The sequence below is a fragment of the Neolamprologus multifasciatus genome, chromosome 16, assembly GCF_963576455.1.
Source record: "Neolamprologus multifasciatus chromosome 16, fNeoMul1.2, whole genome shotgun sequence".
NCBI classification, from domain to species: domain Eukaryota; kingdom Metazoa; phylum Chordata; class Actinopteri; order Cichliformes; family Cichlidae; genus Neolamprologus; species Neolamprologus multifasciatus.
In genome coordinates this window covers 14,713,771-14,736,601 of record NC_140454.1, presented here as the reverse complement: position 1 = coordinate 14,736,601, position 22,831 = coordinate 14,713,771, and the positions used below count along the sequence as shown (strand labels likewise).

Genomic DNA, 22,831 nt, shown 5'->3' with positions numbered 1-22,831 from the left:
TGTTTGTTTCGATGTTTTCTTTGTACACTTGCGTATTCCTTTTTTATGACAAGAACTATTACAATGATTTTAGTGGAAGTACTAGAAAAACATTTCTCTTTGAGCAGCAGACAATTTGTTTTTATAATTTGTATAAAAGACGCCAATAGAAATGTCAAATGTTAACAATATGTGGGACAAGGGGACACAATACTGTGCAATCTTACATAAAGTGGGAGTTTTGCTGGAGTTTAAAAACTTCCAGTGTAGAGTAAAAAAGCATTTGGAAAGTTTGCTCTGAGAGCAGCTTTGCAAAAAATGTTGACGATTAAATGTAAATCCTGTTTCTGTTCTTTGAAATTTGCACAAATACTTTGAACACATTAATGTCACTGCACAAATCAGTTCAGTTTCAGTTTTATTTGTCATATGCAAATTAGCACAGGGTCAACATTGCAATGAAATGTGTTTGACGAGTAGCAGTCACTCAGCAGCATGATACAGTAGGAGAAAATATAATAAAATATAATAAAATAAAATAAAATATAAAAATAGTAAGGAGCTAAATATTAGAGAGACATGGTAAAGGAGAAAAGATGACTAAATATATATGTATCTATAAATATAAATATATGTACACTAGTGATTAAATAAGAAAATCTTGAAAAGAAATATGACGGGAGGGTAGATGGGATATTGCACAGGAATGAGCAGCAGAAAATTACAGTATTGCACTTTTAAATATAAATATCAATGACAATAAAGTGAAGTGACCAGTGCAGATTAAACAGAGTACTTGTGAAGCTGCAGGGTAGCTTCTGAGTGCTGTGTTGTGTGTGTTTAAGTGTTGTGGTTGAGGTGTCGTATGGCTTGGTGGTAAAAACTGTTTTTAAGTCTTGTAGTCCGAGCAGACAGACTCCTGTAACGTCTGCCAGATGGTAACAAGGAGAACAGCTGATGTGCTGGGTGGCTGTGGTCCTTGATGATGCTGTGTGCTTTACGGAGGCATCGCTGGAGGTAAATGTCCTGAATGGCAGGAAGCCTCGTGCCAGTGATGTGCTCTGCTGCCTTCACCACCCTCTGTAGTGATTTACGGCTGCTGGCAGAGCAGCTTCCGTACCAAACTGTGATGCAGCTCGTCAGCAAGCTCTCGATCGTACACCTGTAGAAATTTGAGGTGATGTTGGCGTTCATGCTAAACTTCCTCAGCCTCCTCAGGAAGTAAAGCCGCTGGCGAGCTTTCCTGATAGCAGTGTCTGTGTGAAGGGTCCAGGAGAAGTCCTCGGTGATGTTGACTCCAAGGAACTTGAAGCTGCTGACCCTTTCGACCTTGACACCGTTGATGTGGATGGGCTGGTGTTCTCTGACTGGTCGTTTCCGGTAGTCCACTATCATCTCTCTAGTTTTGCTGATGTTGAGAGTCAGGTTATTTTCCAGACACCACTCGTACAGCGCCATCACCTCCTCTCTATAGGCCGTCTCATCATTGACTGTGATGAGGCCTATGATGGTTGTGTCATCAGCAAACTTGATGATGGTGTTGGACTCGTGTTTAGCAACACAGTCGTGTGTGAACAGGGAATATAGGAGGGGGCTAAGCACACAACCCTGTGGCATACCTGTGTTTAAGATGAGTGATGAGGAGGTGTGCTTACCAACTCTCACCACCTGGGGCCTGTTTGTGAGGAAGTTTAGAATCCATCTGCAGATCGGTGTTCCCAGCCCAAGGTCGACGAGCTTCGTGGCAAGTTTCGAGGGGATGATGGTGTTAAATGCCGAGCTGTAGTCGATGAAGAGCATCCTTGCATATGTATTCCCTTTCTCCAGGTGAGTGAGGGTGGTGTGCGTTGCCAGGGCGATGGCATCCTCTGTGGCTCTGTTTGTCCGATAGGCGAACTGAAGAGGGTCCAGTGTGTCAGGGAGGGAGGAGCAGATGTGACCTTTGACCAGCCGCTCCAGGCACTTCATGATGACGGATGTCAGTGCAACAGGACGGTAGTCATTCAGACAGGAGACCACTGATTTTTTGGGAACGGGAATGATGGTGGATGCTTTGAGGGACGTGGGGACCACTGACTGCCTCAGGGAGAGGTTGAAGATGTTGGTGAACACCTCTGCCAGCTCGTCTGCACACACTCTGAGTAGCCGGCCTGGGATGCCGTCTGGTCCTGGAGCTTTGTGAGGATTTACCTTTTTAAAGGTCCATCTCACAGCTTCTGTTCTCAGAGTTAAAGTTGCAGCCTCACTGTCCTCCTGAGGTTAGAGGATCTGCTCTCTGTTGTCTGCATCAAAACGAGCATAGAAGTTGTTGAGCTCGTCTGCGAGAGATGCAGTGGGCTGAACACTGACTGCGTTGACCTTCTTGTAGTCAGTGATGCAGCACAGTCCATTCCACAGTCGCGTGGTGTCAAAGCTGTGGTAGCTGGACTCCATTTTGTCCCTGTAGTCCTTTCTGGCCTTTTTTATGGACTTTCGGAGGTCATACCTGGCTGCTTTATAAGCATCAGCATCCCCGGAGTTAAAGGCAGAGGTCCGCACTTTTAGCTTGGCGCGAACGTCTTTATTTACCCAGGGTTTCTGATTTGGATATATGCGGACAGTGGTTTTTGTGATGATATCATCCATGCACTTTCCAATATATCCAATGACAGAGTCCAATCAGCATATTGTACTTCCCGCCCTGAGTGTGTGCCTGACTCTGTGACAGTAAATAATCCAGCTTGAATTGCAAAGAGCTTTCTTGTCCTTTCTTTATTGGATTAAAGTCATCACAAGATTTGAGTACAAAACATTTACAAAGCTTCCAAAACATCATTCAGTGTGTGCAGACACCTGTTCATCTCTCACTCAATTTATATGATCAGAATTTAAGCAAATACAACCAAAGATATAAAAATACAGAAGAGATCGGCTTACAAATAGGTTTAGAAAAATATGTAAAACCACGAAGAGAAAGATAACGACATATAAAATAGTATCTCTATATGTAATATTAAGTGAAACCAGGAAGAAGGATTCGATCCATGGTTTAGTGTATGCAGTAATACTGTTGGTGGTTAGTTCCTGACCAGTAGGTGGGACTAAAGAGCCAAAACGTTCTCCAAGTAAAGGTGGAAAACCGATTTTAGAAGTGTTTTGAAACACTGAAGACAAAGAACATCGTGAAAACAGTTACACAGCATTTGATAAAATGGTAAAGTCATACATTTTGACGTGTGCTTGAGCTACCTTTAAACTGTCAGTGCGTAATTTTATTTACAAAGCAGCAAACCTGCAAAAAGTATTTCACGTCTTTGCTTTTGCTTGACATTTCAAGAGGCCTCGATCTTCATCTCCATCCCAGACGGCATCGAGCAGCCAACCAAAAGCGCGGCGACAGTCGAACAACCTCCCGGTGTTTTGAGCAGTAACTGCAGTTACTTTCGTTTTTTGGATGGTTTGATGTCAAAGAGGAAGAAGGCTTCGCCCTCAGATCATGAAGGACTGAGTTTGTTTGTAGTGCTTGAGCTGTAGGGAGCAGAGAGACATACAGTGACACATTTCCTTTCATTAGTTTGTGCCTGGTGTTATCAGAAGCTTATCAACAGTTGCATTCCAAATAAATGCATGCAAAACAAGCCCTGATTTGATAACGAGGCCTTTGATCACTCACGTTGCGGGTGGGAGGAGGAGGAGGGTTGTAGGACTTGGTGCTGAAAGGCAAGGGGGGGGGCAGTTTAGTCAACACTTATTATTTTGTAATAATAATAAGGGCAACATGCAGAGCGGAAGAAGAAACACCCACCTTTTTGTTTTCTTGCTCTCTGTTTGAATAAAAAAAAAAAATTAGTCAGTACATGAAAATTTGTCAGTTGTGGTCACAATACCTCAATTCTGGGAGAACTTGAAAATACAGAGATTTACTCATGTAGTCATTTTTATGTTTAACTGAAGTTTTTCTTATTAGTTCTGTTCAGTCTCTACCAAACCCTTCATTTAGTCACCAAATGTGTCCTAATGTTATTTGGTGCTAAGTCCGGTTGTGGAAAGACGGTTTATTGGTGAAAACAACTGCTTGCAGTAAAACAGTGATAAGAAGAGCAGTAAAACAGTAAATCTGAAAGCAGTAAAATCCAAACAATTGAAAGTTTTTTTTAGGTAAGGCTTTAGATGCAGGAAGGATTCTTTCATGAGAGCATTTTTAAATGGTGACACTATGTTAATACATATATCAGAGTTGTTTTCTCTGTGCTTCTCACCTTATTGTTGTTTTCAAAACATTAGCATGAGCATTAGCATTACAACCTGATCAGAAGAATAACCAAATACTTTCTGCAAAAACTATTCATTTTAATATGAAAGACTGGCAAAGAGGACCTCTTCCACCCAAATAGCCCTTGGATATTTGATAAAGATATACGTGATTGTTCTCATACTAATTTTGTTTAACATTAAAGTTTGCATTGCATTTGTCAACTCAATCCTGTTCCACAGCCACAGAGGAAATTCGTCTAATCTGGTATAAAACAGTATTTTAACATTTCTTTAAAATAAAAGGCTGAATCCGTTCCTGACAGCCTAAAAAAATAGCTGCTCACTTATCTCGTTGCTTGGGTGCAGATCAATAAATTGACATTCACTCTGAGAAACAAGTCCAAATGGATGAGCTAAATATAAGTGAAGGTGTGAAAACACAACACGTTCTCACTACCAAAGCGTAACATTTTACGCTAGGTGACAAATCATCGGTATATTCCGCTTTTGGCCACCCAACACATCCCTATATTACGAGTTTGAATCGTTTGGAATGAATCTACACATGTATGTTTATTTTACTTAAATCACTTTGGAAAACACTACCTAATATGATTAAGGTGGTGGTTAACGTTAGGATTAAGGTTAGGGTTAGGGCTGGAATACACAGCTGGGTTGTGTGTTACAGCGGGAGTGTCATTCGATTTCATGCACAATCCGGTGCGTAGCATAGGAATGCAGACGGTCACCTTTCGCATTCCCATGGAACGCCTCGGGACGTGACAAATCGTTGGCATATTACGCGAATAATGCAGAATTATTACGTGACAGGATGCACTGGAGTGTTTTTCTCACACACACTCTTTTATCCTGTTTTCCTTCTCTCACCCCAACCGGTCGCAGCAGATGGCCCCGCCCCTCCCTGATCCTGGTTCTGCCGGAGGTTTCTTCCTGTTAAAAGAGTTTTTCCTTCCCACTGTCGCCAAAGTGCTTGCTCATAGGGGCTCATAGGATTGCTGTTTTTTTTCTGTATCTATTATTGTAGGGTCTACCGTACAATATAAAGCTCTTGAGGCGACTGTTGTTGTGATTTGGCGCAGTATAAATAAAATTGAATTGAATTGAACACATCTGTGGCAGCACTGCACTACTTACTTTTGCAGCAGCCTCGGTGTCGGCAGACACACACACAGATGCAGCAGAAAAGCATGAACGCTGCCAAACCTGCAGCACCTGCTATTAAAATCGTCATATTCAAAGGATCTGGAAGCAGCAGAATCAGATTTTTTTTTAAATATTTGGTCTCCAGAGCGTGATGCATAATCACCAGTGAGTACTTTCTTAAAATACTTACAATCAACAACTTTGAGTTGTTGGGCCACACAGCTCTTGGGCGCCCCCACACTGTTGGAGGACTCACAGCGATACATCCCTGCATCCACCTTGGACACACTTTTAAACTTCTGCTCCAGACAAACAGAGGCAGGCGGCAGGGTACACGAAAGGAATAACAGTTGTGTTTTTGGATCCTTGTATAACATTCTGTACATTATATTATATTGTATTTGCAAATTTTAGGTAGCACTCACCAATGTGCCCTTGTTTGTGTCAATGCTGTAAGGAGTCTCTCCTGTAGCTGTTAGTGCCTTGTTGTCTTTGTACCAGCGGTAGGTAGCGGGAGGCACACTCAGCTTGTCCTTACAGAGAAGCTCCAGGCCTGACCCTACAAACACGGAGCTTGGCACGTTGCAGGAAGGGACATGAGGCGGCACTGAGAGGGGGGAAAGACAGAAAAGGGTAAAACTATATATTTTTTAAATATATTATATTATATATTATATTATGCTTTCAATTTGTAAGACAACACAAAAGTCTCCCTACAAATGCTTAAAATGTTAACATCTGCATAGTGTAATATCACTTAATAGACTTTTTTAGGCAAAACTAGAGAGGTCTGATGATTCCTCTTGTTATAAATTATGTCAGATTGATGTATTGATCTGGAAGTGCATTCCCTGTAGCCACCAACCAAGTGTCTATTCAGCCAAACATGTTTCCCATACATCACTCCAGAGATATCAGTCAAAGTGAGGCTTTCACACGTGCCAGCTGGGAGGCTGCCAACCAGGAACTCCACCAACAAAAAACAACATTTGCGCGATCGTTCTTTTATCTTTACAATGTCCACAAATGACCAACATGTGGGCATCGACCTTCATTGAAATCTAACAACGTAAAAGAAACTGTGTGTAGAGTTTTACCACAATATGATGACACGTGTGACTTCACGACTTGTATTAAGAGTGGCAACAGAATTTATCCGTGAAACTCTTGTTTTGCAACCATGTTATTTTTGTGAAAGTATATATGTAATCACCTCAAATGACATTTAGATTTAATAATAATGAGGCTTTTTTTCAATAAGTTGGTGAATAATCTTAAAGAAAATTAAACTACACTGGCACAAAACAGCCATGCTGTTGCAACATATCCTAATGGAAGAGATTATAAAGTTTATAAGAAGTTGTTATTTGCACAATTTCTGTGGTTTGCCAAATATATCTCACAGTATACTCTGTAAACTCGTTACTTCGTGCTGCAAACTGCAAAACCCCCAAAATCTAAATTCTCTTTGGAAATGTAAATAAAATGGGAAAAATATCAAAGGGCATCCAGAGGTATTTCTATGTGCGTGCTGGACCTTCACGTGGAAACTAGAAGCTTGGATATTTGTGCTATGGCAGGAATGCATAAACCACTGAGTCGTTATCCTCGAACCACAACCATATCTCTTCGAGCAGGAATGCACAAACTAGTCAATTCATTTATAATTTCTGAAAGCTGAGCGAGGCAATGTAGACTTTTGCCTCACAGCCTTGAGTTCAAACGTTCAGTGCAGAGTATATTCACATGTACCGCACAGGGAAGAACACAACATTGTGTGCCTTGATTAAAAGCACATAAAGAATATATATCCATTATTATACATTATACAAGTTATGAATCAAATGTTACTTTTCCCATTTTCTCTCATTTCAAGCTGAGGATGTGTCAAAGAAACCATTTTTACCTATTTCTAAAAGATACGAAATAGCTCTATTTTCTCTTTGAATGAAATGTCAAAATGGCTTCGACATCACAAAGTTCATCTTGATCTGAAGTGAGATAACCTAACATCCCACATCATATAATACCACACTTCACTGATGGCTAGTGGGTGGCTGGCCTAACATTCATAGCAGCAGGGTGGCTGATTTGATTTCATCTGGCTAGCACTTTTACACATTTAAGTTTTAAAAATGTTGAAACACAAAAAATCAACCTGATTTATTAATAGATTGTCATTTTTAACACCTATGCACTACCAACCCACTCGGGTATTGTGTAACAGCTCATTTGCGCTCACCATTTTCGGTGTGATGAACAGCACCGTACAACAAAAGTGGCAGAAAAGATCTCTGGGATTTCATTGGATGTGTCCAAATTCAGGGATTGCATCCTCAAAAGGACGTAAAGACAGAGACGCACAGAAGCTCTTGGCTGTTAAACTGGACGCTCTACTCTATGACGTGCTGCTCCTGTCACCTAGCAACCATTACAGTAGCAGCTACATGTATCTTGGACAGGACTGTTTGACAGAAATGGAGAAAATCTTTGTTCTATATCATTTTTTTTACCTTAATGGAGAAAATTACGATGTATCTGTTGTTAAATGAACACGACATTTGAATTTGCACAACATTTGTCGCCTCACTGTGATGTAATTGAAGGATGACACACCTTCTGCTTTCAGTTTTGACTTCTTTTCCACATATACGAGCGCCGATGTGGAGGTTTTGCCTGAGTGGAGACACCTGATGTAAACAGTGCAGACCTGTGGTGATTTCACTGTCTGTGCAAAACAACCCATGTGCCAAGCATAATGGAGAGTTCTACTAAAGTTAGCATGCTAATAAAGTCATGGTGGTCCAAAGGTTAATGTAACGGTTCTAATTTTCTATCCAGAGCAGAGCGGATTCAGAGTGGCTGCTCCATGCTATCGAGAAACTGCTTCTATTGTAAATTATTCCACATATTGCACTTTTAACGACTGTCCTCACCCTAATCTGGCAATTCAGGTGAGGGAGGCTTGTGTGAATCGTTTGCAGTTATTTGTGCACTACAGTCACATTTAAAAGATTTGCTGTGAATCCTCTTGATTCCACCAACATGTACATTATTGTTTCACATGTCACATCACAGGAGTTAAGTGCCATAGACTTGCACCCTGAAATAGTTTAGTGTTCACCTCTTACACAGATCTGTCCTTATTCTTATGTACGTTTGTAATATATTCATACCAAGAACATTAAGTGTCACAGTGGCCTCTCCGAGGTTGACGTGATCCTCACTGGCTGTCACCTCACAGCGGTACTCCCCTGAATCTTTCTGAGTGACGGAGTGTATCGTCAGCGTTGCTCCCTCTATCTTCGCCCGTCCAGCGTAAGACCCTAAAGTGCAAAAGACGGAGAATGATGAACAAAGAAAACAATCAAAGCAAAGTGTCAGCAAACATCAAAAAAAGGCCACACAAAATCTTCTTTATTAAATCAGGTTAAGTTAAAAAACAAATGCGTGCAGTAACGATCTGTCACTCACCTGTGAATTTGTGATTAAAGTAAACAAAAGTCACCCCCTTTCCTTTCTTCTTCCACTCGATTCGAGGGTTCTGATCTTTCTCTGTCTTGAACTCACAGGACAGCACAGCGTCTAAAAGTAAAAGTAAAACAATATTTATCTTTAATCCTTACGTTACCTTTTTTAATGTCTCAAACTAGTTGATTTTTACCAACTCATGCACACTCATGACTACGGATGATGTATTTCTTTATTTATATCCATGTATTCTGAAATATATTCTGGTAGTTGCAATATTCAATAAAGAATAATTATTTGAAAGTGTTCAGTTAACATGAATGTGTTTTTTTAGAGGAGAAAAAGACAGAAAGAAATTGGACAATATGATATTAGATGTTTATATCTAGTTTGTTGTTTTCCTATTATTTGGAATTACAATAGGTTAAATATGAAATATATTTTATTAAGATGAAACAATAAGACTGTGGCCATTTTAAGATAGCAGATGTTCAGGAATGTGAAAAACTGCAGCGTTGTAAGGTCTCACCAGTGTGCTCGTGAACCTCCACTTTGGGTTTACTGCTGCTTACTGTCACTGATAAACTGACAGGACCTGTAGAAGAGAGAAGATCAGCGTCCTGTGAAAGACCAGTTTTACTCTCAGACCATCGAGTACAATCTTTAAATGTTTACTGGAGCACATAAATGGAAATGTTAAACATCTTTATAGTTTCAGATCAAGGAGCTACATGGTAAACCATCAGAAACAAGAAGCTTACTCATATGTAAACAGGACGTTTGCTTAATGCTTGTTTTTTGTGTGGAAGCAGTCGCACTCACACACATTTGACTTTCCAGTCGAAGCCTTAACACAAAGTACAGAATAGCACTAATAAACTGTGGGGCCTGAATGTTCTCACAACGCAAAATTTTCTTCACAAGAAAAGTTTCAAACTGCAACTGGTGCCCATAAACATAGTAATACATGCCGACAGAGACAAACAGACACTGAGTGTGGAGCTACATCCTGGTGGTGCCAGGAGCGGTGCTGTGCAGGAATGCAAGTGATGGATGGCCCTCTGACAAGCTGCTTTAAGGCGACCTGATAACCGCCTTCAGTGATCTGTCCCTTCAGCACACGCAATCAAACACCCACGTTTACCTCGACATTAAGCAGACGCCTTCAGAAAGAGATAAAGAGAAAATAATTTAGAGTGACACGCCACCTAAAAGATAAATAAACGCTTGAAATGTGGCTGTAAAATCTGACTTTTATATTATTGGCAAGCAATTTTGCTGGAAATAAAGTTTTTATTGTAGAACTTGGAAGCTTTGCAGAGGTTGCTGTTACAGGATACTCCCTTGACATCACGTAAACTGAAGTAGAGCTGCTTTGTGAAACTTAAATGTGTCACGTGACCATCAGCTGTAAGTGTGCTTTAAGTAAAAAAAAAATAAACATTTGAAAGCAGCAGAGAGGAGACTGGCAGTAAAACTGAATTACATAACAAGCTTGTACTTGAGGATTAAAAGATGGGGAGAAAGTGGGCTGGAACGGTCCTTCAGTTAACGAGCAGTTAAATCTGATAAACAGATTAATGCATATTACTGACCAATGAGTTAATTTTTCATGTGCTGTAGACTGACAGTATGGATTATGCTCAGTAATAACAAAATAATGATATCCCACAGCCCACTTATGCTTTTAACGCATCTTTTTTTTCTTTTTTTTTCTTTTTAACGGTGTAGAAAGTTTCAGTCACTCCGTCCAGCATTTAGCGATACAGAAGAGGAGCGCGCATGAACTGAGTGACATTTTTTTGGCTGGTGATTTCAAATAAAACTTGCAAACAGCTTGAAAAATAGGACAAATATGTGGTAAAAACTTTGTGTGACAAAGTACTTCTGTGCAGTGTTGCACAAAATAACTGCTAATAAATGTATAGTTGTAAATGTGAGAGATGGAGAAAGATGTAAGAAAAGAGAGGACAAGAAGATTTTTAAGGGTAGGAAATGGTCATCAAGTGAAATCGGTTTAACTTGAAACTTGAAATTTAAATCTTACATACAATGTCCTAATTGATTTTAGAGTTTTTAAACCCGATTTTGGAACTATATATGTGACAAACTAATTGAAGCTTACAAATTCTATGCAATTCAAAGGTTGTGTGAAAATACTAGGCAGTCTGATAAAGTTTAGTGTTGGCTAAACCGGTACGTTTGCAGTATTGTAGTGATGTTTAATGGTGCACAGCAGGCTGTGTTGTCCGTGGGCAATGTTAGGATGTATATCAAGGGTAACAAGCATCAGTTTATTTTTAACATGATGATTCTGATTAGACTCGCTCTCTGAATTCTAACTTTTATATTAGCTGGATTGTGTCAACAGCTGAAAATCAGAAACCTTTGCTTATATCTTGTTTTTAAAAAACAGTTAACATTAATGTAGCAGCACAGGTCAGCTGATTAAAACCTCTACAGATTAAAAAAAGGAAAATCTATTGGAGCCCAAAAAACATCATATTGTAACTTATTTCTTAGTAATTCTTTTTCCAATGCTACACATAAACTTAGAGATTCCTCCACCTGCCAAATCCCACTTTAACCCCTGACTAGCGATGCATGTTTCTTGTGTGGCACACTCTGTGTGTGTGTGTGTGTGTGTGTGTGTGTGTGTGTGTGTGTGCGTGTGCATGTGTGTGTTGCACACAAAGCCATTCTTTATGACAGTAACCTTACCCTTCTCAGCTGGCATAGCATACACATGCACAGGCATCTGTAAAACACACTTGTGAGGATCTCTGCTGACTGATCCTGAACACCCTGCACTCTTTACTTTTACTTTAATGCATAATGCATAATAACGGGTGTTTTAACACTACATATTTCATTTTATTCAAATGTGCACTTGAAAAACCTAAAACTTAATCCGCTTCTACTATTTAAAAAAAGTTACGTGTTTTAGGGTTTCTGCTGTTTTAAGGAGACATTGTAACCTAACTGAAAAACCACCTATGATACCTCCGGTGCAGTAATGAAAAAAATATTTTCAGAGTATATTAAAAGGCATTTCTTCGGCAGTGTGTCTAAACAAACAGATTGTAATCGTTTCATCTCTACAAGGACTTTTGGTCCTCACACAAGAAAGAACGTCAAAGACGCAATTAACTGCGTAAAACATGTTGTTTGGACGGCAGCCTTTGGCCTTTAAGATTCCCACAGCAGCATCAAATGCATTTTTTCTCAGATACCAACTGCTTTTTCATCTCAGTCCAATTAACAACTAAGGGTCAGTCAGGGGCTATCTTCCCTGAAACGCTGGGATCTCAATCTCCTCCGCGGGGGGTCACGTGATCCGTCTCATCAGCCCGTGGATCTCGGGTTCAAACAGCATCAGAGCGGGTTCAGTGTAAACATGAAGCCCAGCCACTCCCTGCACAGTCTCTACCCCCACTGCACTCCCCAAACACATCGCACCTCCTCCGCGCTGTCTGTGAAATCACGCACAAGCTCTACAACTCGCACACTAATAATCAATCAATAAATATCAGAGCCTCGTAAATGCCCGTTTTGACACTTAGCCTACATGCAGTCGTTTCTAAAGTTGTTAATTTGCCCAGAATTACATTTTGTTTCAGTGGCCTCTTGCAGCTTAATAAGATAAAACTTGAGTTGCATAATCACGTAAGACGATGGTATGTGTTGTTTTCTTTAGTAAAATAAAGCAGGTCCTTAACTGTTATATTGCAATAAAATGAAAGAAAGAGGAGAAAATGCGTAATTACATATTTATAAGTCTGGAAAAAGGTCTGACATTAAAATAAATGTCAGACCTTTTGACCTTTTGTCAGACCAATGTATAAAACATGTAGTTCAACCTCACATCGCGTATGAATACATGTTTGCCCTGTTACTGTGTATAAATGTAACGTATAAATTGGCTGACTCTAAAAGCTACACACACTCTCTGATTCAGTATCAAAACAGAAATTGTTGAAGTTCTGAACACAATGAAAAACTCACTGTGCAAAATGGTGATGAGCAGAGGCAGCGCCAGCATCTTCATGGCTTTTCTTGGGTGTCGGAGCTCTTTCCTGACGTCTGTCGGTGTCCGTGGGACTGGAGCAGATGAGTTTTACTCTAAACTCTCTGCAGCTTCTTCAAGTTTCATGTGCAACGGCCACGTGCGCGCTCACGTATCCCGGACAACTTACGGGGCGCGTGCACAAGTTCAGGGTGACCACCCCCTCTTCTCAGACAAAGCTCTCAGAGGAAACATGAGCCTTTCTTTCTGACAGGGAGATCTGCCCGGCTGTAGTAGTATCGAGTAATAATGTAGTAGTAATGAGAAAGGAAGCTTTTGAATGTTTTCTTCAGCCATTAAACACAGAAGCGTTTGAGGATTCGGAACATGAAACACATTTTATTATTGTCACCAAGCTCTTTGGAACTTTTTTATACATCACATCATTTTGTAGTCTCTAGAGACCACAGACTGTATATAAAAGATGGAAATAGATTGTTCTTCACACTTTGAAGCCTCAGCCTAAAGGGCTTTAAAATCCCTGTGAACATTTCGTGAGTCAAAATATTTTTCGGACTCACGTATTCTTAATGCAGCAGTTCAACTGACCATGTCATTTCACTGGCATTTATTTTTTGTAACCTACTGAGATTTTTCCAATTTTTTGTGTCATATCAACTAGTGCGCTCATAGGCTCTCTGAAAGGATTTACCTGCCTCCACAGATGTGCTCCCAAGAGTTCAAACTGGCACACTGAAACATATACAAAAGCGGCCGCGATCCAGCTTCAGCTGCTGAATCAAACTATGAAATTCTCTCTGTTGCTGCCGTCTCGTGAAAATTGGATGAAATCAGAATCCCCATTTCCTCCTTTTCTTGTTTAAGAACGTGTTTGGGTTTCTTGTGTTGGGTGTGTATATAACTCACACGGCAAGTTCCAATCTGTAAAATTGAGAATTTCATGTTGATTTTTCACGTGTTCAGTGTATATTGGCCTTTAGTTTTACCTGCTGCCATCACAGTATTTTGACACCATATGTGAGCGGGTGAATTTGATTGAGACGGTTGACTGCTAATTTATCCACTAATGCTAGCTAGCAAGCCGAATCATTTTTTCCCAGTCAGGCAACAAAGAAACATCAAAATAATATTTACATGTTTGTTTGTTTGTTTGTTTTTTAAAAAGTCAGTTTTGCTTTTTGCTGACTAATATAGGGTTAGCCACTAATGATGACTTAGACCTCAGGGGGTTAAAAGGTTCCAATAGCAACAGTTTAGTGACTGCAGAGGTGAAACCTGCTGACAGCTGCCTGGTCTGGACAGTCAAAGCAGCCACAGTATCAAAGTGGACAAATTATAGAAAAACATTTTCCCAAAATAAAGTAGCTATAGATACCAAAACTTTAGGAGCCGGCTTCAAGTGGGCCTGACACATCAACGTTGGCTTCAGTTTCTAGCACTTAAGGTTGTTGCTTGGTAGAGACAAATGACTGAACGAAAGCTAAAAATTACTGGATGTACATTCATCATGTAAATAATTTTTATATGTTATTTATCCTTTACACAAATATGAGTGAGAGCAGGAATGAAAACATTGACCATTTAAAGTATACAGATAACTGTGTTTTTGTTTGTCAACTCCAAAAGATATGATCTTTGATTGTTATGATCACTGGACAGGTGTCTTAAGTGTCAGTTGGTGGCATGTGCTTTGTCTCATGCACATTTTGAATCAATGATCTTGGAGCAATTATTTATTTAAAGCTAAACTTTGAAGAAACTGTGAAGCTGGGTTCAACAAAGAGCTCCAGACTCTGTCATTAAATCATTGTGATTTATCTGTAAAGAACAGAAACTCACGCAGTCAAATCATTAAATCTTCTAACAGGATAATCGGTAAGCTGAACCGCAGCTAAACCCAGCATCCCTGTAGGATGCCAAGCAGTCACAGCAGTTGGCTGGTTTGATTTTAGTTTACACAATGACGTTGAGTTTCCTCCTTCTCAATGAAAGACAACATGTTTTAAAGACAGTTTTGTTCCAGCAGCCATCACTCTGATGAACGAATCATAGCTTTGGTATCCTTCACGATTCTGTGTGAATTCTCTATTATCATTATCATCCAAAACCTACCTGGCCCTGCATGAAAAAACAACTGCCCCCTAAAACTAATAACTGTTTGTGCCAACCTTGGAAGAAAGACCTGCAATCAATAACTGGCAATGACTCTTTCACGTCACTGTGGAGTATTTTTGGTCCATTCTTCTTTGCAGAATTGCTTTAATACAGCCACATCAAAGGGTTTAGTTTGTCAGTCATACCAAAGCACCTTAATCTGATTTAAGTCCAAACTTTGACTTGGCCGCTCCAAGAACCCTCATTTTATTTATTTATTTATGTTTTGAGACATTGAAAGCGGGCTTGCTGGTGTTTTGGATCATTGCCCTGCCGTATAAGCCAAGGGACCCAAACTAATGGTTGGACATTCTCCTTCAGTATTTTCTGGAGGAGAGCAGAATTCATGGTTTCATCCTGAAGCAGCAAAGCAGCCCCAGACCATCAAACTACCACCACCATCTTTGACTGCTGGTATGATGTTCTTTTATGATATTCTGTGTTAGTTTTACACCAGATGTGACGGGACTCAAACCTTCCTAAAAGTTGAATTTTGTCTCATCAGTCCACAGAATATTTTCCCAAAAGTCAAATCATCAGGATGTTTTTTGGCAAACGTGAGATGAGCCTTTGTGGAGTTTTTTACTCAGCAGAAATCTCCCATGGATGAGACAAGTGAGGCCTGCAGTTCTTTTAGATGTTGTTCTGGGTTCTTATGTGGCCTCCTAGGTGAATTGAAAGTGCGCTCTTGGAGTAATTTTGGTAGGTCGGCCACTCCTGGGAAGGTTCACCACTGTTCCAAGTTTTCTCTATTCATGAATAATGGCTCTCACCGTGGTCCATCGGAGTCCCAAACCATGCAGCAATTCCAGAATTGCAGTTGTAGAGGTAACTGTACTGTAAAGGGCTCTGTTCATGAAAGGCCTTTATATAGTACAAATAAATGTATTTGATGCCTTTGTGTTTTTACTTATTTTAAGTATTTCTTGGGAACATGTAATCCTTTGCCTGAATATAAAGAATGGAAATCACAGAGGTTGGAGTTTTCCATATGTCTGCAGTGATGAGCCTAAGTCGGAGAGAAGTGGCAGCTGCTGCTGAGCTACTGTGTCTCTGGCTATTAGGTTTCTCATCACCAGCGCCCACACAACGGCACATTGTCACTCATTCTGGTTAATGTGCACACATGCTTACATTTGTGGCCATATGCACACACAAAGACACACACGGGGGACATACATCCAGACACGTGTGCGTAAGTACACACAAAGAGAAACAGTGAAACACTAACTCCCTAAATCTCAGCTGCAACACCTGTTCACAATCGACAGTCCCAGCTGCTCTGCTCGGAGCGGGACACACTGATGTCATGTAACACACACATGCACATGCATAACAGCACATCTCAGCAACCACTGCTCACTTTACACAAACATACGGAAACAAAGTCAGTCAGATAGTGAATCTCAGAGGACGGGTGACTTTCAAATGCACGGTGACCTTTGATAACAGCCAGCGGAGCAGCTGTCCACCTCACACTTTACTACGACAAAAACCTGATTTGTTCTTTGTAAGAGCATAACCAAGAGATGCTTCAGGGAAACCTGATCCAGCTATAAGTGTAAGTTTTATTAAAAAGCAAAGTTTTAAATATATTCTTAAAAGTAGAGTGGTTGTCTGTCTCCTGAACCCAAACTGGGAGCTGCCAAAGTTATCTGAGATCCCAGTTCTGTTTTGTTGATATCACTCAAACCAACAACCTTGAGACACACTATGAGATCAGGACTGTCGCTGTGCTCACCCTTGCTCTCATCACAGAGTTGCTGAAATATTAAATAAAGTCATTCATACAAAAAACAAAGAGAGACTGCAACAATCCCCATGGTGTTCAGCGTAAGAGTATCTAACATACTCTTAGAAAGCAGCAGTCTACTGGCCGACGATCTCTTTCTTAATAAATCAAACAGCGACATTCAGCAACTTGTAAAACCTGAACATGTCACAGAGGATCAGGATTTGACCACAGTCTATGAAAATTGAGCGACACAGCTGCCATTTAATGTTTTGCTTTGGTTTGGTGGAAACTGAATGGAGTGAAAATCCAAGTGACAACAGGTGCACTGGAAAGGCAACAACACGACAACCCTCCCAAAAAAGGGAAAGGCTTTGAAGCTGGTGGCCACAGACTGGCTCTTTTATGACTGATTTTTCTCTTCTTTTGCTTTCTGTTATTGTCTGTCACTGCTGGTAATACGAGACAGTCCCTGCAGCACATTGAGGATCCACAGATAGTGCAGCTCCTCCAGGATGTCACATCCATAGGTGCCTGACATGTTTCGGTTGGATAAACTGTAATTGCTTCCATTAAATCCATCAGAGATTTTCCTTCAAAAAAAAAAAAAATCATTTGCATTTTTTTCCGACTGACTACTTAAAGAAAGTCACTGTAAGGGTGTGAGAACCTTTTCCTTAGATGTGCATTATGGGGTTCACTGCTTCTTGCTGTATTGTCGTATGCTTTAATGGTAGACGTGCAGAGAATGAGAATGAGGAGCCTAAAAACATCAAAACAAGCTCTATATCTGATAAACACCTTTAGTTTTTACTGTGAAGGGATGAAGATATTATATTTGCATGTGAACTAGATGGAGAATATTTACATTTCGTTGCACTGAATATTGATTATATTTGCTTTTACTGCAAATTAAAAGCACTGGTCCTGATTTTGTGGCATCCAAGAGAGAAAATGATAATAGTAATAATAAATTAATAATCAGTATCTGACTGTGTGGTGGGTTATTGTGGAGACACGTGACAATTATTTCTGTACAAACTTTTGATGTTATAGCTTGTAAGGTTAGTTTGTTAGGTAAATATCAACATGCCTTACTAGGAAACTATATACTTTTATACTGTATTTCTTTAAGACAGTCTTCAGTTTTTACTACTCAGTTGTAAAAGGCTGATGAAGTACTGTCATCACCCTGATGTGTGGGTGGGCATCATGGACACCTGAATTTGTAAATACGATAACTCCAGAAGGAAGTCATCTATTTTCAAAGTGATAACATTGGTTTAGCTACTAAAAATCTTGTAAGAGTTTGAAGCTCAGCGATGCTGAACTCAATGTCATGCTCAACGTTCTAGGATTTTCACATTTATACCATAGACGCGTTTACTAGGAGGCTTAGAGATAACATATTTCTTTATATCTGTTGTCAAGCACGCTTTTTGTTCTACTTCCGAAAACTATCAAAGTCCAACCAACAGATAAACAAGCAGTTTACGTTTTCAGTTTTTATTTGCTCACGTGTCGGGCATTGAAAACAAGCACACGTGAAAACAGTGATCAGATTTCATGTCTCTTACTGACATCATTTATTACTCTGATCTGTTTGGAGGTCAGACCTCTGAATCAAGTCTGCAGCCCTGAACAACATGAACTTTATACTTTGCCAGAAGGAAACAAAGAAAAAAAACCCAGCACTTTAGACAAGATAAGGGAGGGAGATGACCCACCTTTATGAGTTTATGGGAAATTTAAATGAAATGGGAAGGACTAACACTATTTATAAAGATTCAAAGTGCACAAGCCAACAGTTGAAACCCAGATGCTAAACATTAATGGTCAATCACTCTACAGTCAATGAAACAGTTTTACAGGTTTTGACATCTAGATGAAGATGAAGACACTAGTGCTGCTCTCACTGAGCCTTGCAGGTAAGAGGCTGCTTGAGGGTGACCGATCTGTGCTCTTTCCGGTCTTTTTCTCCTAAATAGCTGAAATCAATTTAGATTTGAAGTCATTTGTAAGATGTAATCAATCAAATGAAAACATTTCAGTCACTCATTATGAGCTGCTTTCTAGGTGTTATATTGATATAACTGCTAGTAATGGTTATGTTGCTATTTTTAATGGGTTAGAACATTTATAACTTCACTTATATAGTGTTTCAAAAACAAAGCTGGGTTGAGGATTGTTAGCTATTGAACTGAACAGGCCTACCAGGCCCCCCCACAATTACAAGGTAGATCACCACCAAAAAAAGACACAACATTTGTTATTAAAGTTTGATGTCTGTGGGATTTCTTCAGTAATTATTCAACTATTTTCTCTTTGCAGTGGCTCTGGCATTGCCAGCACTACCCCGTGGTGTGGAAAAAAGTCCAGTTTTAACTAAAGAAAACCAGCTCCCTCTGCTGGGAGACTCGGTTCCACTGCAGGGTCATGTACAGGTGGAGAATCCCGCACCACAGGCCGTATTACCCCCCAAAGAGCAGCAGGAAAAAGTGGCTGAAGAAGACCGGAAGCAGAATGTGGCAGAACTAGAGGTTAAAGTAAAGCCAGATGAAGAGCAAGAGGTGAAAGCAGAGCCTGAGGCTGAGGCTGAGGTGGAGAAAGCAGGTGAAGTGGAACTAGAAGTCAAAGTGAAGCCAGAAGTTAAGGTGGAAGAAAAGTCTGCAGCACAGCAAGAAGTTAAAGCAGAGGTTCCTGTGGAAGCTGAGGCTCAAATGGCTGGTGTGAATCCAGAAGGTGAGGGTGACCAAGAGCTCAAAGATGACCCCAAGTTCCAGGTGGAGGCAGAGGTAAAAGTTGAGCCAGATCAACTTCTAATGGAGCTAGAACCTGAGGAGAAGCACATGTTAGATGAAGAAAATTATCAGGAGCCTATGCAGCTTCAAGCTGACTCTGGTCTGGAAGAAGAAGAAGAAGAGTACGAAGAAAAGGTAGAAGACGCAGAAGAAGAAAGTCACAATGACATGGTGGATGAGTTAGAGCCTCTAGATGATGACAACCTGTTTGAATCAGAACTGACAGAAGAAGAAAAGGCTGCAAATGCAGAATTTAAGAGTCAAGAGTTACTTGTTAAACCTGAGCCAGAGGAGGAGGAGGAGGCAAAAAATGAAATGGTGGATGAACCAATCATGGAGTCAGAGCCTCTGGATGATAATAGCCCAGCTGAACCTTTGCCAGAAGAGGAGTTGTTCATGAGGGAGCGGGACTATGCTTTAGATCAAGAACCAGTGATGGAACTGGAGCCTGAGATGATGGAAAAGCCTTTTCAAAATCTTGGTATCTTGGAAGAAGGGCCAGTGCTGGACATAATGGAGCAGCCAGTGTCACTTATGGAAAACTATTTTCCAAATGAAGAAGCTAAGATGGCGGCGAGGCCTGAAGAACAGGAATCCCCACTCACAGGGGAAGAAAAATCACAAGTGCAGCTCTATGGAGAGCCAGAAACAGAAGACCAGATTGAGCCTGATGATGGCGAGCCGACTGGTGTGGTGTCAGAAGAAGAAAATCAAGATTTGACGGAAGCCACAAAAGAAAATTGTGGCAGGTTCAAACGAGCCATGCAAGGTAAAACACCCACACTGAATATGCACAAAGAAAGTAATTAGAATGACAGAAATGTAGTCATATGTGCATATTCTGAGGCCAGCTAAATTACTAAATGTTGTAATCTCGATTTTCACCACAGGGCGGCGCTCTTGCCCTGGTGTGGTACTAGGAGAGAAGTGTTACCAGTTCTTTAAAGAGCCAAAGACGCCTGCAAATGCTGAGGTATTCATGCATCCTCTGTAATTCCATTTAAGCACCAATGACTCCATATAAACTCTGACATTAATGTGGATCTTTCACTGTTTCCTTTTTAGCTTTTTTGCCAAACGTTTCCTGGTGGCCATCTGGCCTCCATCACAAGCAATCACAACCACGCTGAGCTGATGAAGATGATACTGAAGGAAAATGGAGAGCATACGCGCACATGGATTGGAGGGCTTCGATTTCTAGACGTATGTATTTTGAGCTGGGGATCTGTGGAGGTCTTGAACTTGTTGAGCGCACAAAATAATGATTTACCTTTGTATTAACTGCACTATGAGACCTTGTTCGTGTCCCTGATGTGTTGTATCTAGAGACTCATTATGTTAAACTACTGCTCATGATTAATTCTCATTAATCGTTTGTTACATGTCAGACTGGTCGCTTCATCTGGTTGGATGGGTCCAAATGGGACTACGCTGATTGGCTGTCAGGGGAGCCCAATAACACAGCAAATAAGGAGAACTGCCTGGAAGTTCTGCCTTGGGGTATGAGTCGGTTTACTCCAAGATGTTTATTTTAGTTAATTTTCCTCCATTTGTGTTAATTCATTTTTGTTTTTAGCATTTCTTTAGCCTCACTAACGCACAGATGCCCAGTGTTACAAAGCTGAAAGAAGCCCAAAATACATAAATAGTGGTGGTGGTGGTGGTGGTGGTGCTTGTGAAAATTTATGCGGAACAATTCTGCAATCTAGGTGCAATCTAGCTCCTAAAACAGTATTTATCTGATTATACTTACAGGGACATTCTTTCTTTCTTTCTTTCTTTATTTAAAAGGATAATCTGTCTGTGTTGTTGCAAATTATGCAAAAATGTGCAGTTATGTTAGTTAAATCGAACTTTTCCCAAACTCATATGATGGCTCTGAATTAATTATTCAACCTGAGTTCAGTCAGTAAGAAGTTATGTTGCTGAATAAATATGATTAATGTATTCAATAAAGCTGAACTGATCTCACATTGAAATTATTAGACACACTTACTTTATTTCTTACCCCGTGTTTGTCCGTCTTTTTCAGGAAACGGGAAGTTTAACGACTTTACGTGCTGGGAACCCCAGGCTTTCATCTGCTCCTATTACAATTAGTTAATGTACAGTGAGGTGTTTTTCTTATCCTTGTCAGATGTTGGGTGCTGAGTTTGAACTTTTTTCCCCTTTACTTGCAGTTTATCTTAAATGTGAAAGTAAATGGTTAGAAACCATGAACTGTCAGCATCTGTTAGTCACGGTACTCCTGCATTAACCTCAGTTAGGACGGCTCTGGTTATTTCACATTTGAAAGTAATTTTTTTGTAAATGAGTCCCATCCATCGTTTTGTTTAAATGCAATATTGCCTATTTGGTATTTAGAAATATAATAAATAAATAAATAAGTCACATTTAATAAAGTTAGACAAAATGTATGGACAATGTTGTTTTTGATAATACGGCTTGTTGTGTAAATAAAGGAAATTTGATATTTTATTCTTGAGTTTTTCATTATTACCATCACACTTTAAGTATAGTTAAAGTATAGTGTTGTGGTATAGTCAGTGTGTTATTATTAAATATGTTTAAGAGCTTTTTTTTTTCTTGTTTCTTACTATGCTTTATCGTTTGTATACATAATTGTATAAGCACTCACCTGCCAGTTTATTAGGTGCATCTGTTCACATTTTTGTTAAATTAAAATATCACCTAGTCATATGGGAGCAAGTAGACCGGGTCAAGACAGTCTGCTGTAGTTCACACCGAGAATCATAACAGGGAGGAGAGGTGATTTCAGCACCCATCTCTAAGGTTTACAGAGAATGGTCCAAAGAAGAGAAAATATCCAGTGAGCTGCAGTTCTCTGATGTAAAATGCAGTGTTGATGCCTAAAGTGAGAGGAAAATGTCCCGACTGCTTTGAGCTGATAGGAAGCCTGTGTATGAACCAGTGTATGCAGAAGAGCATCTCTTAAAGCACAACAGATAGACAGTCACATCTGTCAGCCAAGAACAGGAAATTAGGCTACAATTCATACAGTGATGCCTCGTCCGATGAGTCTCGATTTTTTGCTGCAACATTCAGATGTAAACAACATGAAAGCATAGATCCATCTGCCTTATATCAATGGTTCATGCTGCTGAGGGTGGTGTAAATGTGTGTGGGATATTTAAAGGCTACAGCTTATATGTGGCTTTTAAACATTTGTTTCTGACCATGTCCACCCCTTTATGACCACAGGGTATCCATCTTCTGATGGCTGATTTCAACAGGATAACACACCACGTC

At 40.1% G+C, this 22,831-nt stretch overlaps 2 protein-coding genes across 2 annotated transcripts; one reads left to right on the top strand and one right to left on the bottom strand.

The window, feature by feature from the left end:
* Positions 1–2,648: 2,648 nt before the first annotated feature.
* jam2b (junctional adhesion molecule 2b) lies at positions 2,649–13,159 on the bottom strand. The gene is made up of 10 exons (XM_085135488.1): positions 12,853–13,159; positions 9,377–9,442; positions 8,851–8,961; positions 8,553–8,702; positions 5,802–5,983; positions 5,567–5,675; positions 5,368–5,475; positions 3,764–3,782; positions 3,632–3,671; positions 2,649–3,486 (listed from the first exon to the last, which is right to left on the bottom strand). The coding sequence occupies exons 1-10, from the start codon at positions 12,893–12,895 to the stop codon at positions 3,448–3,450; spliced, it is 867 nt and encodes a 288-aa protein (XP_084991614.1). The 5' UTR covers positions 12,896–13,159; the 3' UTR covers positions 2,649–3,447.
* Positions 13,160–19,084: 5,925 nt separating this feature from the next.
* LOC146500470 (uncharacterized) lies at positions 19,085–22,021 on the top strand (the record flags this gene model as incomplete). The annotated part of the gene is made up of 5 exons (XM_085135487.1): positions 19,085–20,330; positions 20,452–20,534; positions 20,627–20,764; positions 20,950–21,061; positions 21,594–22,021. Coding segments are annotated over 5 exons (1,647 nt in total), but the record flags the coding sequence as incomplete, so codon positions are not given.
* Between the last annotated feature and the right edge of the window lie 810 nt (positions 22,022–22,831).

What these genes read in the sequence shown, in the direction of transcription:
- jam2b (XM_085135488.1), bottom strand. Translation starts at nt 12,895, where the DNA reads ATGAAGATGCTGGCGCTGCCTCTGCTCATCACCATTTTGCACA. An exon ending in GGAGGTTCACGAGCACACTG is followed by an intron (nt 8,962 to 9,376) that starts GTGAGACCTTAC and finishes TTTTACTTTTAG; the next exon opens with ACGCTGTGCTGTCCTGTGAG. An exon ending in ACACAAACAAGGGCACATTG is followed by an intron (nt 5,676 to 5,801) that starts GTGAGTGCTACC and finishes TGTCTGGAGCAG; the next exon opens with AAGTTTAAAAGTGTGTCCAA.